The following is a 16436-nucleotide window of genomic DNA, read 5'->3' as shown; positions in this document are numbered from 1 at the left end:
TTAGAATTACAATCATTGTAAAATATTACTATAACAGTCACAGTTTTAATTTACATAATTGGCACTGAGGTACACTTATGATATGAGGGTTTTAGTTATGAAGGCTGTATTGAACCAATTCTTTCTCAGCAGGCTCCAATCTTCCAACAATTTTATATAATAAATTACTTACATGGAAACATCTCAATAGAGTAGAATCCTTTTTTAATTATTATTTAGACACATTTATGTGTCTTAATGTAGCATCTACTAATGCTGTACATTGCCACAGAAACAGTTATATGAAAAAGTTCCTTCATATGTTACCAATGATTTGTGATGCATCAAGAAATTACAAACTCATTTTCACATTTCACTTACTACTGAAATACAGTATAATTAATCCATAGTGAGGTACTGTAAATATATTTCTTCAAGATCACACAGAAATGGGTGGCAGGAGTTAATACTAGAGTATAGGATATTCAAAATCAACAATGTGGAAAGCAGTGTGATTGCATTTGTCAAATCACTGATTAGAAAACAACAAGCTGGGTAAGGAAATTGACTGGGAAGTATAATTGATGGATATAATTATGCATTCCTTATATGATAAAATCAAGAAGGAGTAATTTGTAAATACATATCTTAACACTTCCCCAAGTGAGATGTCTTTGAGTTTCTTTATGTTCCTCTGCCACCTCAAACATGTTTCCCTTTTCAATGCCACATTGCTAGGATCTATTATTTTCTACCTACTCTTGGATATAAAACATTATCTATATTAGTATGTGTGTATACAATGGGTCCTGAACATTGAAGGGAATTAACACAATCTGCTGGAATCCACCCCACAAAAATAGTTCTCATGTTTATAAAGATTTATAGTACTGTATAGTTAATCAACAAGGACCCAGATGTATTTTACCAATTGACCTTAATTGAATGGGGAAACCATATTATACACTGTTGCGATCCGGCATCTGTTCCTGACCGCAGACCACTTAACCAATTTAACTTGCGGTTTAGGCTTCCCTTGCTTGTCTGCGTTACACTGTGATACAGTGTTGTAATGCTAAGCGCTACCATAAAACCACAGGCACGCTTACCCAATTAACTGTTAGACAGCGCTAGCTGCCCATTATTCCTAGCGGGTGCATTTTAGACATATTCTTACATATTAATAGGACTGCTGCAGAACTGACAATTTACTGACACTTTATTTGACTCAGGGGACCTCAGCCAAGCAGAATGCCTTTTTTTCATGGCCTGGGTACCCCTTCACCGTCCCAACAAGACAACCAGATCTGGGAGTCACTTCTGTGTCAAGTCAGTCAGGGGTTTAGCCACGGCACTCTACTGTGGAACAAGCTTCCTATAATAGCTAGCGGTGCCTAGGAAAGCCATAACCTGCTTCTTTGTCTTGGGGACAAGCCACTTGCTTCCACCTTAGCTGGTTCAGGCTTCAGGTGCCCTCCCCCCACCCGGTGCCCTAGGTACAACATTTCTGCCATCCCTTCAAAGCACTTGGTGGGTTTTAAAGTAAGCCCTGCTTCCCTAATACTTGCTAGCACTGGTGCTGCATGTACTAAATGAGAATACCAGGAGTTACTAAAGACAACAATATCATCAAGGTATGCCCTTGCATAACCATGCATCCCCTCTAATAAAGAATTCATAAAGGCCACACCTAGTGATGAAAGCTGACTTTTCCCTAGCCTCTTGGGTTGGGGGATATGCCAGTACCCTTTACTCAAATCCATTGTGGTTAGATACTTTGCCTCTGTGAGTTCATCCAGTAACTCATCCCTGCGGGGCATCGGATTAGCATCTGAGATCGTTCCTGCATTTAGCTGCCGGTAGTCCACACAGAAGCGGGTGGACCCATCCTTCTTAGGTACAAGGACTACCGGACAAGCCCAAGGGCTCTTGGACAGTACAATTACCCCTACGGCCAGCATCTCTTCTACTTCCCTCTCTATGCTGCCCTTCACCTCTACAGATACAAGGTAGGCATGCTTATGCAGAGGACGCTAATCACCTGTGAGCACTGTGTGATCTGTAATATGTGTTCTGCCTGGTTTGTTTGAGAACAGATATCTGTACTGCTCTAGCATTTGCCTAGCCTCTGAACTTTGCTGGGTACTCAACTCGGACCCTATTTCAATCTGCTCCACTGTACCCCCCTGCATAGCTACCCGTTGGAGGTCGGGAAGAGCATTGCTTGCCGGGTCCCCCATCGGTGGCCTACAGATAGCCAGCACTGATGCCTTACTCGGTGCAAAATACTCCTTGAGCATGTTAATGTTAATGTGATGTGTCCTAGTTCTACCTGTCTTTTCATCTAACTGTACAACATAGTTGCACTCATTCTTCTTTCTGAGAACCGTGTATGGTCCAGACCAGGCAGCCATTAATTTGTTCTCCCGAGTGGGCTTCATAACAAGCTGACCTGGGATGAATGATCTACTACGGGAATTCTGATCATACCAAGTCTTCTGCTTGGTCTGAGCATCCCTGAGATTGTCCAGTGCAACCCCATGAGGGTTTCTAACCAGTCTCTGAGATTTACCACATACTGAAGCACAGATGCATCAGTATTGGCCATCTCCCCTTCCCATCCCTCGTGGAATAAGTCGAGAATGTAGCTCTTTCCTGACCAGCTGGGAACCATAAGGGGACCTATTATTGTCACGGTAGACCAAGCTTATTAACACTTTTAATTACCGGGATCATTGATTGAGAAAAGCAGAGTGATAAACATAAATTGCATGTATTCACATAAAGAACGTACACAACTATATTACACAATTTTTTTATCCATCATATCTTAACTAAGTATATATATATATATATATATATATATATATATATATATATATATATATATATATATATATATATATATATATATATATATTGTGACATAGTCCAAAGATGTTAGGCAGCTTTCTGCCCCATTTTAGAGCAGAAAGTGCAGGAATAGTTACAAATGATCCGTTCCACAGCTTCCCATTACCTCAGGCAGCTGGATGGAAAATCCAGACCACAGATTACAATGGCTCTAGTTCTCCCTCACCTGCTCTTCTAATCACATGCACAGGTATTTAGAGCAGAGAGGTTTTGCATTTCACTCTCTCTCCTTGGAGCCTGGGGGCTGGGGGTGTCACTACTCTCCTGCATCCAGTATCGAGGTTGACGGCCTCTCCACGTATGACAGTACCAGAGGATTTGCCTGGACACCACGAACAGATAAGACAAAACAAATGATTACTGCTGTTGCTAAAAGACTGTGCTGTATCTTGTGTCCCTAAATGAGAGAGCATTGTTTTAAGCTGGGGAACCAGTTTAGTTGGCCAGCAGCTGTTAGAGAGACTGATTCTGATGTGTAGTTAGATCCCTGAAAGGGATAGGATTTGCTTATATGATTTTGGTTTTATTTCTTGAAATAACAGTGTGGGAAATATTGTAACACTGAAATGTGTGAACTGCTGAATGAAAGTATCTGAGTACCTCTAACCTACACATGTTAAAGCTGCAGTACCTTACTTGGATGAAAATAAAGCAGGCAGAAGCCTAAGTTAAGCAGCATAATACTTTGCATGATCCTGTTTGTTGTATAATTAACCCTAGAAGACTGTGTCGGGAAGAACCCAGACAGACGTCAGCACTACAAAAGAGAGGCGTTTGTCACAATATATATATATATATATATATATATATATATAATCAAAAAATAAATAGATGATACCGTTCTGTGGCTAACGAAATGCTTTTATTTGTGCGAGCTTTCGAGATACACTGATCTCTTCTTCCGGCGATGTTACAATGAATGAAGCAAAAGGTATATTTAAAAACAGTGTCTCTTGGAATGTTATCTGTGCTGTTCCTTCCCCCGGTGTGGACGTGTATTATGCCACAGAACGGTATCATCTATTTATAATTTGATTATTGAAGCTTGGCTAACACGGTATTGATACCTCTACATGTATATATATATATATATATAAATATATATATATATATATATATATATATATATATACTGTATATATATATATTTATATATATATATATATATATATATATATATATATATATATAAAAGATATCCTTACTAGGCAAACAGTCCAGGAAAGCTTCCAGTAAGAACGAGACAGCACTCAGTAGAAATTTGATAAACACCTGTTTTGACAATTGATAGCCCCCACACCGACTTTTCGGTCCTCTAAATGGGACCTTTCTCAAGGAGGTGCATAAACAAAGTGACTAATACCCACATATAAATACCCAACACCCATTGCAACAAACAGATCAGGAGAACCAATCAATAAAAAGCCAGCGAGTCAGTGCAGCTGTATTAACTCATGTTTTAGTTGCTGGCATCGTTACGTGATCACTGTAGTCCAGGACAAAGAGTTGAACAGCTGATCTCCATGTTGCTGGCTCACATAGGGTCTGCAGTCGTCACGGAGACGGGTCCTTCGTTCCTCCAGCATGTGCACTTGTGTAGCGCTATAGAAAAGTTGTGGTCAAGACTAGAATTGCAGCATGTCTCAGTGCAGAGTCTGTGATAGAATCTGGCAGTGCACATGAGTAGTGCAAGATCAGCAGGGTCTGTATGGCTGGAAACACCATCTATTACCAACTCTGCACTGTGACGCTGCAATTGTAGTCATGACCACAACTTTATATATATATAGCCTTACTTCCACCTCTAGTAGCACAGGAGCAAAGTATACAGTATCCCCACTCCCATAAATAAATCCCTATATTATCTAACCTTTAGGTTATGTATGCAAGCCTACTGCAAGAGGGCTCTACATCTGCAAGAGGGCTCTACATATATATTATTTATTTATTTGTTTATTTTTAAAAACAATTACAGGAAGAGAGTTTACATTGAGAGTTACCTCTTATTTTCAAGTATGTCCCTGGCACAGAGTTATAATGACAAATACATGGTTACAAATATATAGTTACATTAATGAAAAGGGTTATACAGTACCTTATATACAAGACATTGCATGCATAGTTATAGATAAGATTATCCCTATGGTAACAGACAGAATGGCTTTGTAAGTGATTAAAGCAATTGTCTCCATTGCAATAAAGATTAAAAAGTAACCAAGAATGAATATAAAAAACCTTACTAATTTCAGTGGCTATGATGCTAAGATTATGCCATTGGGATATTTCACGGTCCAGAGGCTTTGCAGTATAAATTGATCCATTTCCTGAGTGTATATTAAAAAGTCTGTCAAGGTCAGTATGGCGATCCAAAGAGAACCTTGAATCAAAATAAGAAAAAAAAAGCATATAAATACATTAATAATAATAATAATAATAATAATAATAATAATAATATTAATAATAATAAGTTGTTCTTTGCTTATTTGGTTTGTATTATAAACAGATTATTTGTGAGGTAAATCTGCCTTGCTGTTATGTACAGTAACTACAGTATGTGGCTCTTTAAACGTAAAATAAAAGGAAATGCATTAACAAAAACGTACATGTAAAAATATATATTACATTTTCTAGAATTTTTTAAGGGAATATTCCATGGAAATATTTCCTGAAATGTAAAATGTTTTAATATATAAAATATTAGAATTTCTGTCCTAGACATTTTAATTGCACTCATCAATAATAGTGTAAAAACTGATTATAATGTTTTTTTACACCAATATTAACTTGTGTAAATCTTTAAGTATAAATATTAGAGAATTAACATACAGACACATATGAGTAAGTGATAAAGAAAAAAACAAGGCAAATAACACCACTTTTAACAAAAATAATAAAATATACTGTCCTTAGAAAGTGCAGCTTGGCAATACAGTCCTCCACTTTGAATGTCACCAACAGGTCACTCTTGAGATTATCCCCTGAGGAAGACTAGACTAGACTAGAGTTGAAACGCGCGTAGGGTAGAGTTGAATACCTACAGAGTGATCTGGTTGGTGACATTCAAAGTGGAGAACTGTATTGCCAAGCTCAACAATTGCTGAATCGGCCGTGAAGCAAGCTGTTGCTGTGTGGAGTGCTACGTGTTCATCTGACCCAGGGTGGTCTGAATGCTCACCACAAAGGCACTTATGTAAGTGTATTTCTTTGTGTTTTTGATATTAAAAAGCAATATTATACTATTTTTGCTTTTTCCTTTGTATGTGGATTTCCTTTCCTGCCTATGGAATAATACTGATGTTGATCTGGAGCATCTGTTCAGTCACAATAAGTTGGTAACTTCTAATAACCACAACGCCTGTGTTTCACGTGTAACACGTGAGCGTTAATTCTATAGAAACTTCAACATTGACTGCAACTGTTGTGTTTGACAAAATTGCACTATTTTGGCCTTTTTACTTATTCCGTCTATGTCCTGATGAGATTTAGACAAATATGAGTAAATTGTTGGTTTACAAAACAGCTGTTTAGATTGTTTTCTCAAAGTGGGTTTTAATTGTATACCCTGTATATGGTTTGAAAGAAGAAGTGAAAGACACATTGACCGTGGCCAAAAACAAATTATAATAATCACATCGCAGCTGAACCTCGAACGCAACTCACAGTTTTCATCTCACCACCTCAAAGGGTGGGTAGATGAGATCCACGATGTGATTTAGAAGTAAAAATGTATTTTTAATGCATCGGATTGAAGCCAGGAGTCTGGCACACATTAATTCCAGCTCCGGAAACCACCTGCTTCCATCCTATGTAATAAATAAATTTACAGGCAGCTTCATTACTATAGCAACTAACTGCTAAGGTAATGAAGGGGTTAAATACCAATGCCAGGTTTATTGGGGGAAGAGGGGGTGGGTGAAGGTGGTATTTGGCCCATGGTGGGTGTTTAGGCCTACCTAGATGGTTGTGTGAGGAATTAACCCCTACATTACCTTACCCACCCTTAGGCATAAACACACAGCACAAACCAAATAACACTTGGCACCCCCTCTACCCCCAATAAACATTTAAACACAATACAAACACCACTACACCCATTGATTGCCAGTGTCATTACCTACACCATCAATGAGAGCAAAGATAACCCCAATGGCAATGCATTGGCCCCTTACTACAAACTCACTCTACCCTTAACAACCTCCCCCAACACATACAGTAGAGTAATGTGCAAAATCCCTATTATCAAGATCTGGATAATAGCTAATTAGCCCATTAAATATAAAACATTATCCAGCTAATATAAAGTAAATTAAAGTTCTACTTACCTCTTCCAGGATGAAATACATCCTGTTCCTCATAACCATCCTCCACGTCCTCCGTGGGCAGCAACATTACAATGAAAAAAACTACTAATGGCCACGAAACCCTTTATCACCTTTGCAGTTATTAACTTCTATAGCAATTATGGGGTTAACCTCCCTCCCCCATACACACCTGGTAGACCTAGCCACCATCCAAGGTAAACTATCCTCATTCCCTCCACCCACATCACCACACATACAAAGGGCAAAGGCTCTAGTAGCCAAAAATGGCTAAAAGCATGTTTCCCCATATCTTTCTAAAACAAAAGAAATATACAATAAAATAACATTGGCATAATCGTACAATACATTACTCATGCCATTAAACCCATTGATTGTTACTTTGGTAAACCATGCCCAGAATATGGGCATGGTTTCCCATAATGGCAAAAAATGGGCAAGCTAAATAAAATACATCACAAAAAATAAAATACATTACAATTAAATAAATAGAAGCATTTGCCAAAAAAAACATTACTGGTCACTGTGCTTATCTATACCCAGAAAGATGCATCGATAAACACATTGGCAGTCAATGGGCAACCTAAAAAAATACACAATTAAATAAAATAAAATCAATGTGTTTCTATGCCGAGATTCACCCTCTGAATCCTACTCCGGCATCAACTCTTGACCCTCAATGCAATGCTCCTCAGAAACCGATGTGCAGAAGTCCTCTGTGTAAATTCTTCTTTATTTTCTTCTTTCTTTTTTCTTCTCTTCTTTATAATCCAAGGAAGCCTGGAGATGTTGATATGACAAGTTCTTGGGCTCAAAAGAGACGAGACAGGCCTTATTTACCAAGTGACAGCTTCCAATTTTTAAGGATGTGACATCCTCAAAAAGGGAGGGAAGCCAGGCAATCAGGTAGCATATGCTTCCCTCCCTTTAAGATGACATCACTTCAGCAAAAAAATAAAATAAAATGGAAGCCATCACATGGTATACACAGAAATCGGATTAGTAGATATACTATGTGATGCCTTTCCTTTTGATGTCATCAAAAAGGGAGGGAAGATAGCCAATCAGGTACGATTCCTCCCACCCTTTTTGATGACATTACAGCACTTCAAAAAAGGCAAGGCATATAGGAAAAGGTATATAGGAAAGTTATATCTACCAATTTGATTGCTGGGTATTGTAACGCTGTGCTCACCACGAACAAGGAGGGACCCCGGAACTGAGGTGGGAAGGATGAAACCTGCACCCGCAGCTGCGGAGGCACGCCTAGAACGTGAAAAGTCAGTGTAGCCGGGTCTGATCGGAAGAGATAGCGTTAGTCCAGATATTGCCGGGTAGTAGGGAGGAGCCAGGAGAGTGGTTGGTGCCGAGAACCATGGTCGTGAGTTGGAGCCAGGTGGTTGGTTGGTATCCAAATGCTGAGATCGAGGGTTGGAGAGGTCGGATGGTCAGGAAGCAAGTCGGGGTCGATTTCCAGAGAGGGTCCTAAGTCGAGCCGGGTCGGTAGACAGGAGAGAATACGAGAGCGAGGTGAAAGCACTAAGGACACGGCAAGGCACGAACGTGGGTAACACAAGGCTGCAGAGAACTATGCTCAGCCAAAGAAGGAATGGCTGAGCAGGGCATATAAAGGACCAGGGACCAATAAAAACCAGGGGAGTGGCCCCAGCGAGAGCAGTGATAAGCAAAACAGAAGGTGGCAGGTGAGGTGGAATAATTACCTCTGCTGTGTGCACCCTGCTGTGTGCGAGGGGGATGCGCGGCCCGAGCAGGAGGGAGGACCTTATTGTGTGAGGGCAGAAGAAGCCCTGAGTGTACGCACGTGCGCACCCCCACAGATGCCGGAGACGGAGCGACAGTGGGGGAGTACGCCGCCCATGGTGGCGTGCACATGGAAGTGGCGCCGCTGAGCGTGAATCGACGGAAGCAGAGGACAGCGTGGCGGGACGGCATGCCCGTCCCCGGTGGCCAACCCCCCCGTGGGACGTCAGCCTGAGAGGGGCAAGGGGGAACCCTCCTTGAGGGAAGAGTTCCCCGGTTTCTAACAGGTATGCTATATGATGGCTTTTTTTATTTTTTAGCTGAAATGATGTCATCAAAAAGGGAGGGGAAAATATACAACCTGATTGACTGTCTTCCCTCCCTTCTTGAGGACATCACATCATCAAAACAATGGAAGCTGTCACATGGTACACCAACCAATCGGATTGGGGATGTACCATTTTACTCTCAAATGTGACATCAAAGGCCTTATATAAGGCCTGCCCTGTCTCATTTGAGCACAAGTTCAATATCTCTGGGCCCCCTTGAATTATAAAAAAAGAGAGAAAGATGAAAAGAAGGACGAACTTACCGGCGAAGTCTCTTCAATCAACAGAAGACCATGGACTTCTGCACATTAATTGTTCCAGAGCATTGCGTTGAGGGTGAAAAGTTTATGCTGGAGTAGGATTCTGAGGGTGAATCTCGGCAAATGTAAGAAACATATTAATTGTATTTGATTTACTTTGTATTTGATTTACTGGTGATTTTTTTTAGGTTGCCCATTGACTGCCAATATGCGTATCTATGCCCTTTTCTAGGTATAGATAAGCACAGTGGCAAGTAATGCATTTTTTGGCAAATGCTTGTTTTTATTTAGTTGTTAGGTATTGCATTTTTTGTGATGTTTTTTTTTTTAGCTTTCCAATTTATTGTCATTTTGGCAATACATGCCCATATTGTGGGCATGGTTTACCACAGTCACAATCAATGGGTTTACTGTTCAATTATTGTTTTTATTTAAATGTAATGTGTTCTATTTTGTGTTTTTGTTTTCTACTTTGCCATTCATTGCCATTGTGGCAATCTATGTCCATATTGTTGGCATGGTTAACTAAAGTGACAATCAATAGGTAGAGGGGGGAGTGCAGATAGCTGCCCTGGGGAGGGTGGTTAGGCCTTCCAGGTGTGTAGCAGGCGAGGGGGGTTAACCCCCTAATTAAATATAGCTGTTACTAACCGCTAAGGTGATTAAGCGGTTAGTGGCAAGTAGTTATTTTTTTTTAATTGTTATTGAAGATAGTCCTCCTTGCTGCTGGACCAGCACCAAGGAGGACTATCTTCTATAACAATACTTTAAAGGATTTCAACAATACGTGAGATCTCCAGCCTGCAGGACTTCTAAATTGAGATGGTTAGCAACACCCGTGTCTACTTTTTAAAAAAATATGTTGCACTAACAACTTGTGTTCCTAAATAATCTTTGGGAACTTTTTGTAAAAAATTATATTAATGTTAAGATTTTTTTTATCACTGTGGGTTTTAGCGCTGAAGTCTTGTGATATTTTGCTGCAGTTTTTTTATTGTAATGTTGCAGCCCACGGAGGATGAGTAGGACGTGGATGAAGATGAGGACAGCCTTCATCCTGGCATGGGTAAGTAGAACTTTAATTTACTTTATGCTGGCTGGGTACTGTTTTATTTTAAATGGGCAAATGCACTATTATCCAGATCTGGATAATAGTTATTGTGTCCATTATTGTACTGTATGTGTTTGGGGAAGTTTGGGGTAGAGGAGGTGGGTTGTTTTATTTCAATGTCTCCGCTCACAACTTGGCTGCGAAATGCAGGACTTAGTCTCTCAGCTAGTCATGCTTCTCTGGCTAAAAACAAAGCCGGTTGCTCTGCTATTTGCAACAGAGCAACTTAGAAAAGCCTGCCAGCTCCTCACCAACCAAAGCCTGAAATCGTCTGGTCCTGTGATTGGCCAGTCCCCTTACATATACCTTGGTGTTCTATGTCTAACATGGAGAAGGGGCTGGAGATCAATAAGATATACGGATAGTAACTTAGCCAGCCAATCAGAATGGGGGATTGCCTGGCTGCTGACGTCAGAGGAGAGGGTGTATCGAGCTAGCTCAAATAGCCGGGCGAGCAGGAAATATGAATTGGCCAATGGGAATCATGCCTACGAGCAGCGGCTTGCCCCAGCAAACCCATTGCTTCCTGCTGGGCAGGCTCCACCCTGTGGGAAGCCCTTGTTCTTGGGACCCAGTATTGTGCTCTTTCCCACTCACAAAACTGTTCTGACACCTCATACTTGGGGTCGAAATCCAGGATTCTGGGGGACACTGTGTTGCCCCGGTGTAATTCACCTTGCGTACCCGCATGTCGGGGAGAATTACGGGACTACTGGTACAGGTGCGCCGACGAGTATTCTAAAATTTGCGTTAAATTTGCCTTGGAAAATATGGGGCTATCACCAACAAGATCCAGGTACATGCTGGGTACATGCTGCAAACATTTCAGTGACATTTCTGCAGAGACTAATGGCCCATCGGATTAACACAGCAGGGGTCCCTGACAGAACCATTCAATTTGAATGGGACTGCCAGGGACCCCTGCTGTTAATCTGGTGGGCCATTAGTCTTTCTACAGAAATCATGCAGCATGTAACCAGCATGTACCCAGCATGTACCAGGGTCTTGTTTGTGATTGTCCCAGATTTGTTTTAGAATACTCGTCGGCACTACAGTAACTTTGTCCCCCAAACTCCTACACATAATCTAAATAAATTTTGAACCAAATAACCCCCCTGAAACTCCCATTTCTGAAATCCCATGTTTATTACATAACAGGAAAAGGGTAACATACAATTAGGACATGTTTTACTTAGCTTAGCTACTTAGCTACCAGGAACCCACTGTTTTCAGGTGTAACCAGTCCGGCTTCACCTTTATTATGAAGACTGGCTAACCCTTATCGTCACAGCGGTTATTACCGCTGTGATAGTGAACGGGTTAAATATTCCCGCAACCTTCCCGGTAGGCCTAACCACCCACCCTGAGGAAACAACCTCCTTCACCAACCCCCAGTTCCCCCAAGAAACCATGTACTCTGGCTTAACCCCTTCATTACTTTAGCGGCTAGCCACTAACGTAATTAAGCTGTTTTTATTTGATTTTAATAACAGAGTATTGAATCAGGGTGTCTCCTAAGTATAACCACATTGATTTCATCCTTGGGGAACCCTTGTTTCCTGAGTTAAAGACCCCAGTGTTGGGTGCCCATATCTCCCTGAATCGTTTAAATGTTCCCGCTTCACGTGATCTGGACACTTAAATGTACAGGAAATATTAGCACTCGATACCGGGGCCTGTAACTCGGGAAGCGGGGGGGCGCCGAGGCTGCAATTAATGTGTTTCAGCTGCGGAGACCCCCTGCTTCAATACAGTGTTATTAAAGTCAAATAAAAACAGTGTGATCACCTGTAAAAGCTATGCATGGAGATGCAGCTCTCTATGTGCAGCTCTTACACAGGCAGATTTCATGGGTATAACTTAGAAAAAGGCTGAGAAACTGAAAGGAAACTGCTATCCCAAGCGGTAATGGCATTGTCCTACCTCATGGATTCTGTCTCTCAATAATTCTTTCTAAATACTGTGATAAGTCAAATGTCAGACCGTGGGGCTTATGCAGAGAGGTACGGTAAGGACAATTTCGCCAGGTTTTTGGCAAAAATGTCCGCATTCATAGAGTTCGTGGCGAGAACTTGGCGGGAAAAGTCAAATCCGCCAGAATTATTTCGTTTCCAAAATTAATAGCCAGACGGGTAGCGAGAAGCGTGATTTCGCCATTTTAAAAACACGCACTATTCCAGTAGCTCCGATGCGCATGTACGCGCCAATCGGAGCTACTATATGGCGCGTTTGTGTGAAATTTTGCCCACCAGCAAAAGTTGGCTTTATGGTGGCCAAATACCGCGCGCCTCTGAATGCCGAGTTTCACGCCAAGTGAAACTCGCCAAAATAACAATTTCCTGCACACCGCGCTACCGGAGTACCCTGCATAGGACAAAATTAAATGCCAATCCTGTGGCGAATTTATTGCCGTTAAGCCTTTCTGGTACATACCTCTCTGCATAAGCCCCCGTGAGTTAGGCAGTGATTTTATCAAAGCTTTTAGAATAGGTCCCAAATATTTTGTGAAAAATGGCTTCCAATTGACCTCCAAACTTGAGTAGAAGTAACACCAAAGAAATTTCTTTTTAGATTTAAAAATCATTGATTAATCAGGTAAAATATTTAATGAAATTGAGTTTAATTTAGAAAATGTTCAAAACGGTATGCAAAGAATGGCATTTTGTAAATGTATTCCTGTGTATAAACAGTGAATGGTTGTAAATAATGCTATAAATTTAAGGCATATGGTAGTTATTTTAAGAAAATGTCAATGTAATCAAAATGTACAATTGGAGCCAGATATTAAAATATTTTTTAGCACCAGATTAATCTAATTTAAAATATGTTATATTGAAAAAACTGAGATTTAATAAAGCTGGTGCTATATTTTCTCATTAGTTTTGTAGAAGGAATACTTTGATATGCATCTTTGAAAAGCACAATCTAAAACATACCTTACAGCACTTGAAGAAGTGTCAGGGTCTCTTGCCATCACAGTGCCAATAATTGTTTCCAATTCAATATCTTCATGTATTTCAAACATATAGGTAGGTCGACCAAATAGAGGAGGTTCATCAACATCTTCTACAGAAATTTTCACAGTAGTAGTATCTTTGAAAGGGCCAAGATAATAGAAATGTGGATCAACATGAATGTTCCCAGCTTCCACTTTTAAAGTGTACAACCTTCTGTTTTCATAATCCAATCTCTGTTTATGAAACAATAAGAGTAATATTAATTAGTATTGAATGCATTCTAAATAAGATGGCATATAGAAAATATATACAGTAGCTTATATACTGCTACAGTAACTTATTTTGTACAATGTATTGCCCTTTTTCATTATAGCCCTTTTTCTGAACCCTCCCAAAGGAACTACTGGTCACTGTACGACACCTGTGGCTCCAGAAGATCTGAGCCTCCGCTAGCTGGGAGCCTGGGGTAATACTTATACATATACTTAGCGCAGCGCCTCCACTTACCCAGGATCCCCGTGATGTAAGATTCCCCTGGGCAAGAAACATACAACACCTTATGATTGTAACTGGTTTTTACTGTAATAATGCAACGTAGCAATAACACATAACATGTACTTATACTCTAACGGTATAACCTTAGTGGCTGCCCACTCATCAGGAGCAACGTTTCCGACCCCTCACCGCATGCCCCACACACCGTGTCCATCTATAGTATATTGTATAGGCTCAGTTCTTTAACCACTCTCTCAGTGTTCCTAAAGAGTTTAGCCTAAGAGTCAGCGCCTGTTGACCGGTGTTGGTGCACTTGTTGTTATAGTACCTTCCGGTCACGGCGGTGACTGGTACCTCTTCGCAAAGGGTGAGATGAATTAGCGGTCTGCCTCCTGGGTCTCAATGTCCAGCCGTCTGGTCCCAGACGACTCGCCAGCAAGCCTGCTCCGCACGCTCGTCCCTTTGTCCCTAGCTGTCTACACAGTAAGGGTGATGCTCGCTACCACTATGGCTGTCCCTGCAGCACCGCAACCTTTGGTGACTTGAGGGATCACTCCTAGGGGCCTACGGGGAGGCCTGTCCTATTAATCTGGGCTCGATGCCTACCTTCCTCTCCCAAGTAATGCCTTGTGATAAGTTATATCCTGCCCTAAGCAGAGAACACTAACCACAATGTCGTACTTGTAGATTCTCGGCCACACTCTCAGATATGAAAGAGTATTGTGAGATTATAATAAAGAAAGGTCACTCAGAGTTTGTATAAGATAAGGTTTGTCATTTATTGTATCACAACAATAACGGGGGTCTCCACTTCCTGTCTTGGACAGGAAAATTTTTCCCTTTGTCTGTGTTTGGTCGCTCAGGTTTCCTGTCACTGGTTTGTGGCTTAGGTGACCCCACCGGCTCCCCGGTTAAACTCCTGCCAACGAGAGTATAGGTATTTTTCAAAATTTCAGGAACCATAATTGTTTTTTGTACTACTGGTAAACCTTGTATTTGTCTTTCAAGGTCTAAAAGCAGACCCTGGCCCTTAATCAATGCCTTAAGACAACCCCAAACAATCTCATGGTTGCCTTGTGTAAAACGTAACCCTAAAATATAAGCTGCTACAATCCCACTAGTCTTATTAACCTGTCCTAGTGTATCTGCCAATGATGAAATAGTAACTTTTCCGTGGGTTTTCTCATACACATTGCTGATGACTGAATCCCAGTCTCGTGCTTCAGCCAATGTGATTGACAAACCCGCAGGTAGCAAGGAATTCACTAAAGCAAGTTTTTGATGTGCGGTCGGAGTAGGATACACTCCATCTAAAGAGTGCGTTCTCTCATTAAGCCACAATGCAATGTCTTTTGGATTAGTTGGTAACTGACCAATTGTCGCTTTAATATTGGCCATAAGGATACAAACTTGTACCCGAGCTGGTACGTCAATTAACGCTTGAGCTCCTCTTGTTGCTAAGAGGACATTAATAATTTCTCTTAGCAGCGTGATTTCTGCAGTAGCATTAGCACGCTCTGTTGCAACATCCCGTGCAGCTTGTGTTAACTCAGGTAATGTAACTGGTGTAACACTTGTTAATAAGTGTGTGCGATTCTCCCCATATTTCGCACCAGAATTAATAGGACCATGTCTGTCCACGCCTGTAGCAATCACAGGCTGTTGCCCCAAAATGACAGTCGCTGCATTATGTGTCAAATTAATGATCGTGTGTGTCAACGGGTTATATGCCTGTTGTATGTATTGATATGTGACTGGATCAGCTGTTGTGTCTATTGTTAGATAGCAGTACCTTGCCCCAGGTCCCCACGGGCCAAATTGAATTTCAAATGCCAGAGTTTCACCATTAATCAGATCTCTATGATACTGACTTCTCATTAAAACATTCAGATCTGCAACTCGTGCAAAATCTATAACAGCCATGATATACTATATATATATATATATATATATATATAAATATATATATATATATATATATATATAATGAAAATTGTACCTTCTCTATTATAAAGAGGAAATAGCACACACGTGTACTTTCAAGATTAAATGGGTAACATAAGATTTATGACTTATTTATACAACTCATGAGTAATTAACCATGTTTGGGCACCATAATCTGGGCTCGATGCCTACCTTCCTCTCCCAAGTAATGCCTTGTGATAAGTTATATCCTGCCCTAAGCAGAGAACACTGACCACAATGTCGTACTTGTAGATTCTCGGCCACACTCAGATATGAAAGAGTATTGTGAGATTATTATAAAGAAAGGTCACTCAGAGTTTGTATAAGATAAGGTTTGTCATTTATTG

General features: G+C 40.7%; 1 protein-coding gene across 5 annotated transcripts in view; it reads right to left on the bottom strand.

Annotated features, from left to right (window-relative positions):
• LOC142487140 (cadherin-10-like) overlaps window positions 1-16436 on the bottom strand; it is a 636808-nt gene that overhangs the window by 170798 nt on the left and 449574 nt on the right. For all 5 annotated transcript variants that reach the window (XM_075585911.1, XM_075585910.1, XM_075585909.1 and 2 more), the window contains 2 exons: window positions 13609-13862; window positions 5133-5269 (listed from right to left, as the gene is read on the bottom strand). In XM_075585911.1, coding sequence (XP_075442026.1) covers window positions 5133-5269; window positions 13609-13862 — 391 coding nt within the window. The remainder of the gene's footprint in view (window positions 1-5132; window positions 5270-13608; window positions 13863-16436) is intronic.

The sequence above is a fragment of the Ascaphus truei genome, chromosome 2 (genome assembly GCF_040206685.1).
Source record: "Ascaphus truei isolate aAscTru1 chromosome 2, aAscTru1.hap1, whole genome shotgun sequence".
NCBI classification, from domain to species: Eukaryota; Metazoa; Chordata; class Amphibia; order Anura; family Ascaphidae; genus Ascaphus; species Ascaphus truei.
This window is presented reverse-complemented; position numbering and strand designations above follow the sequence as displayed.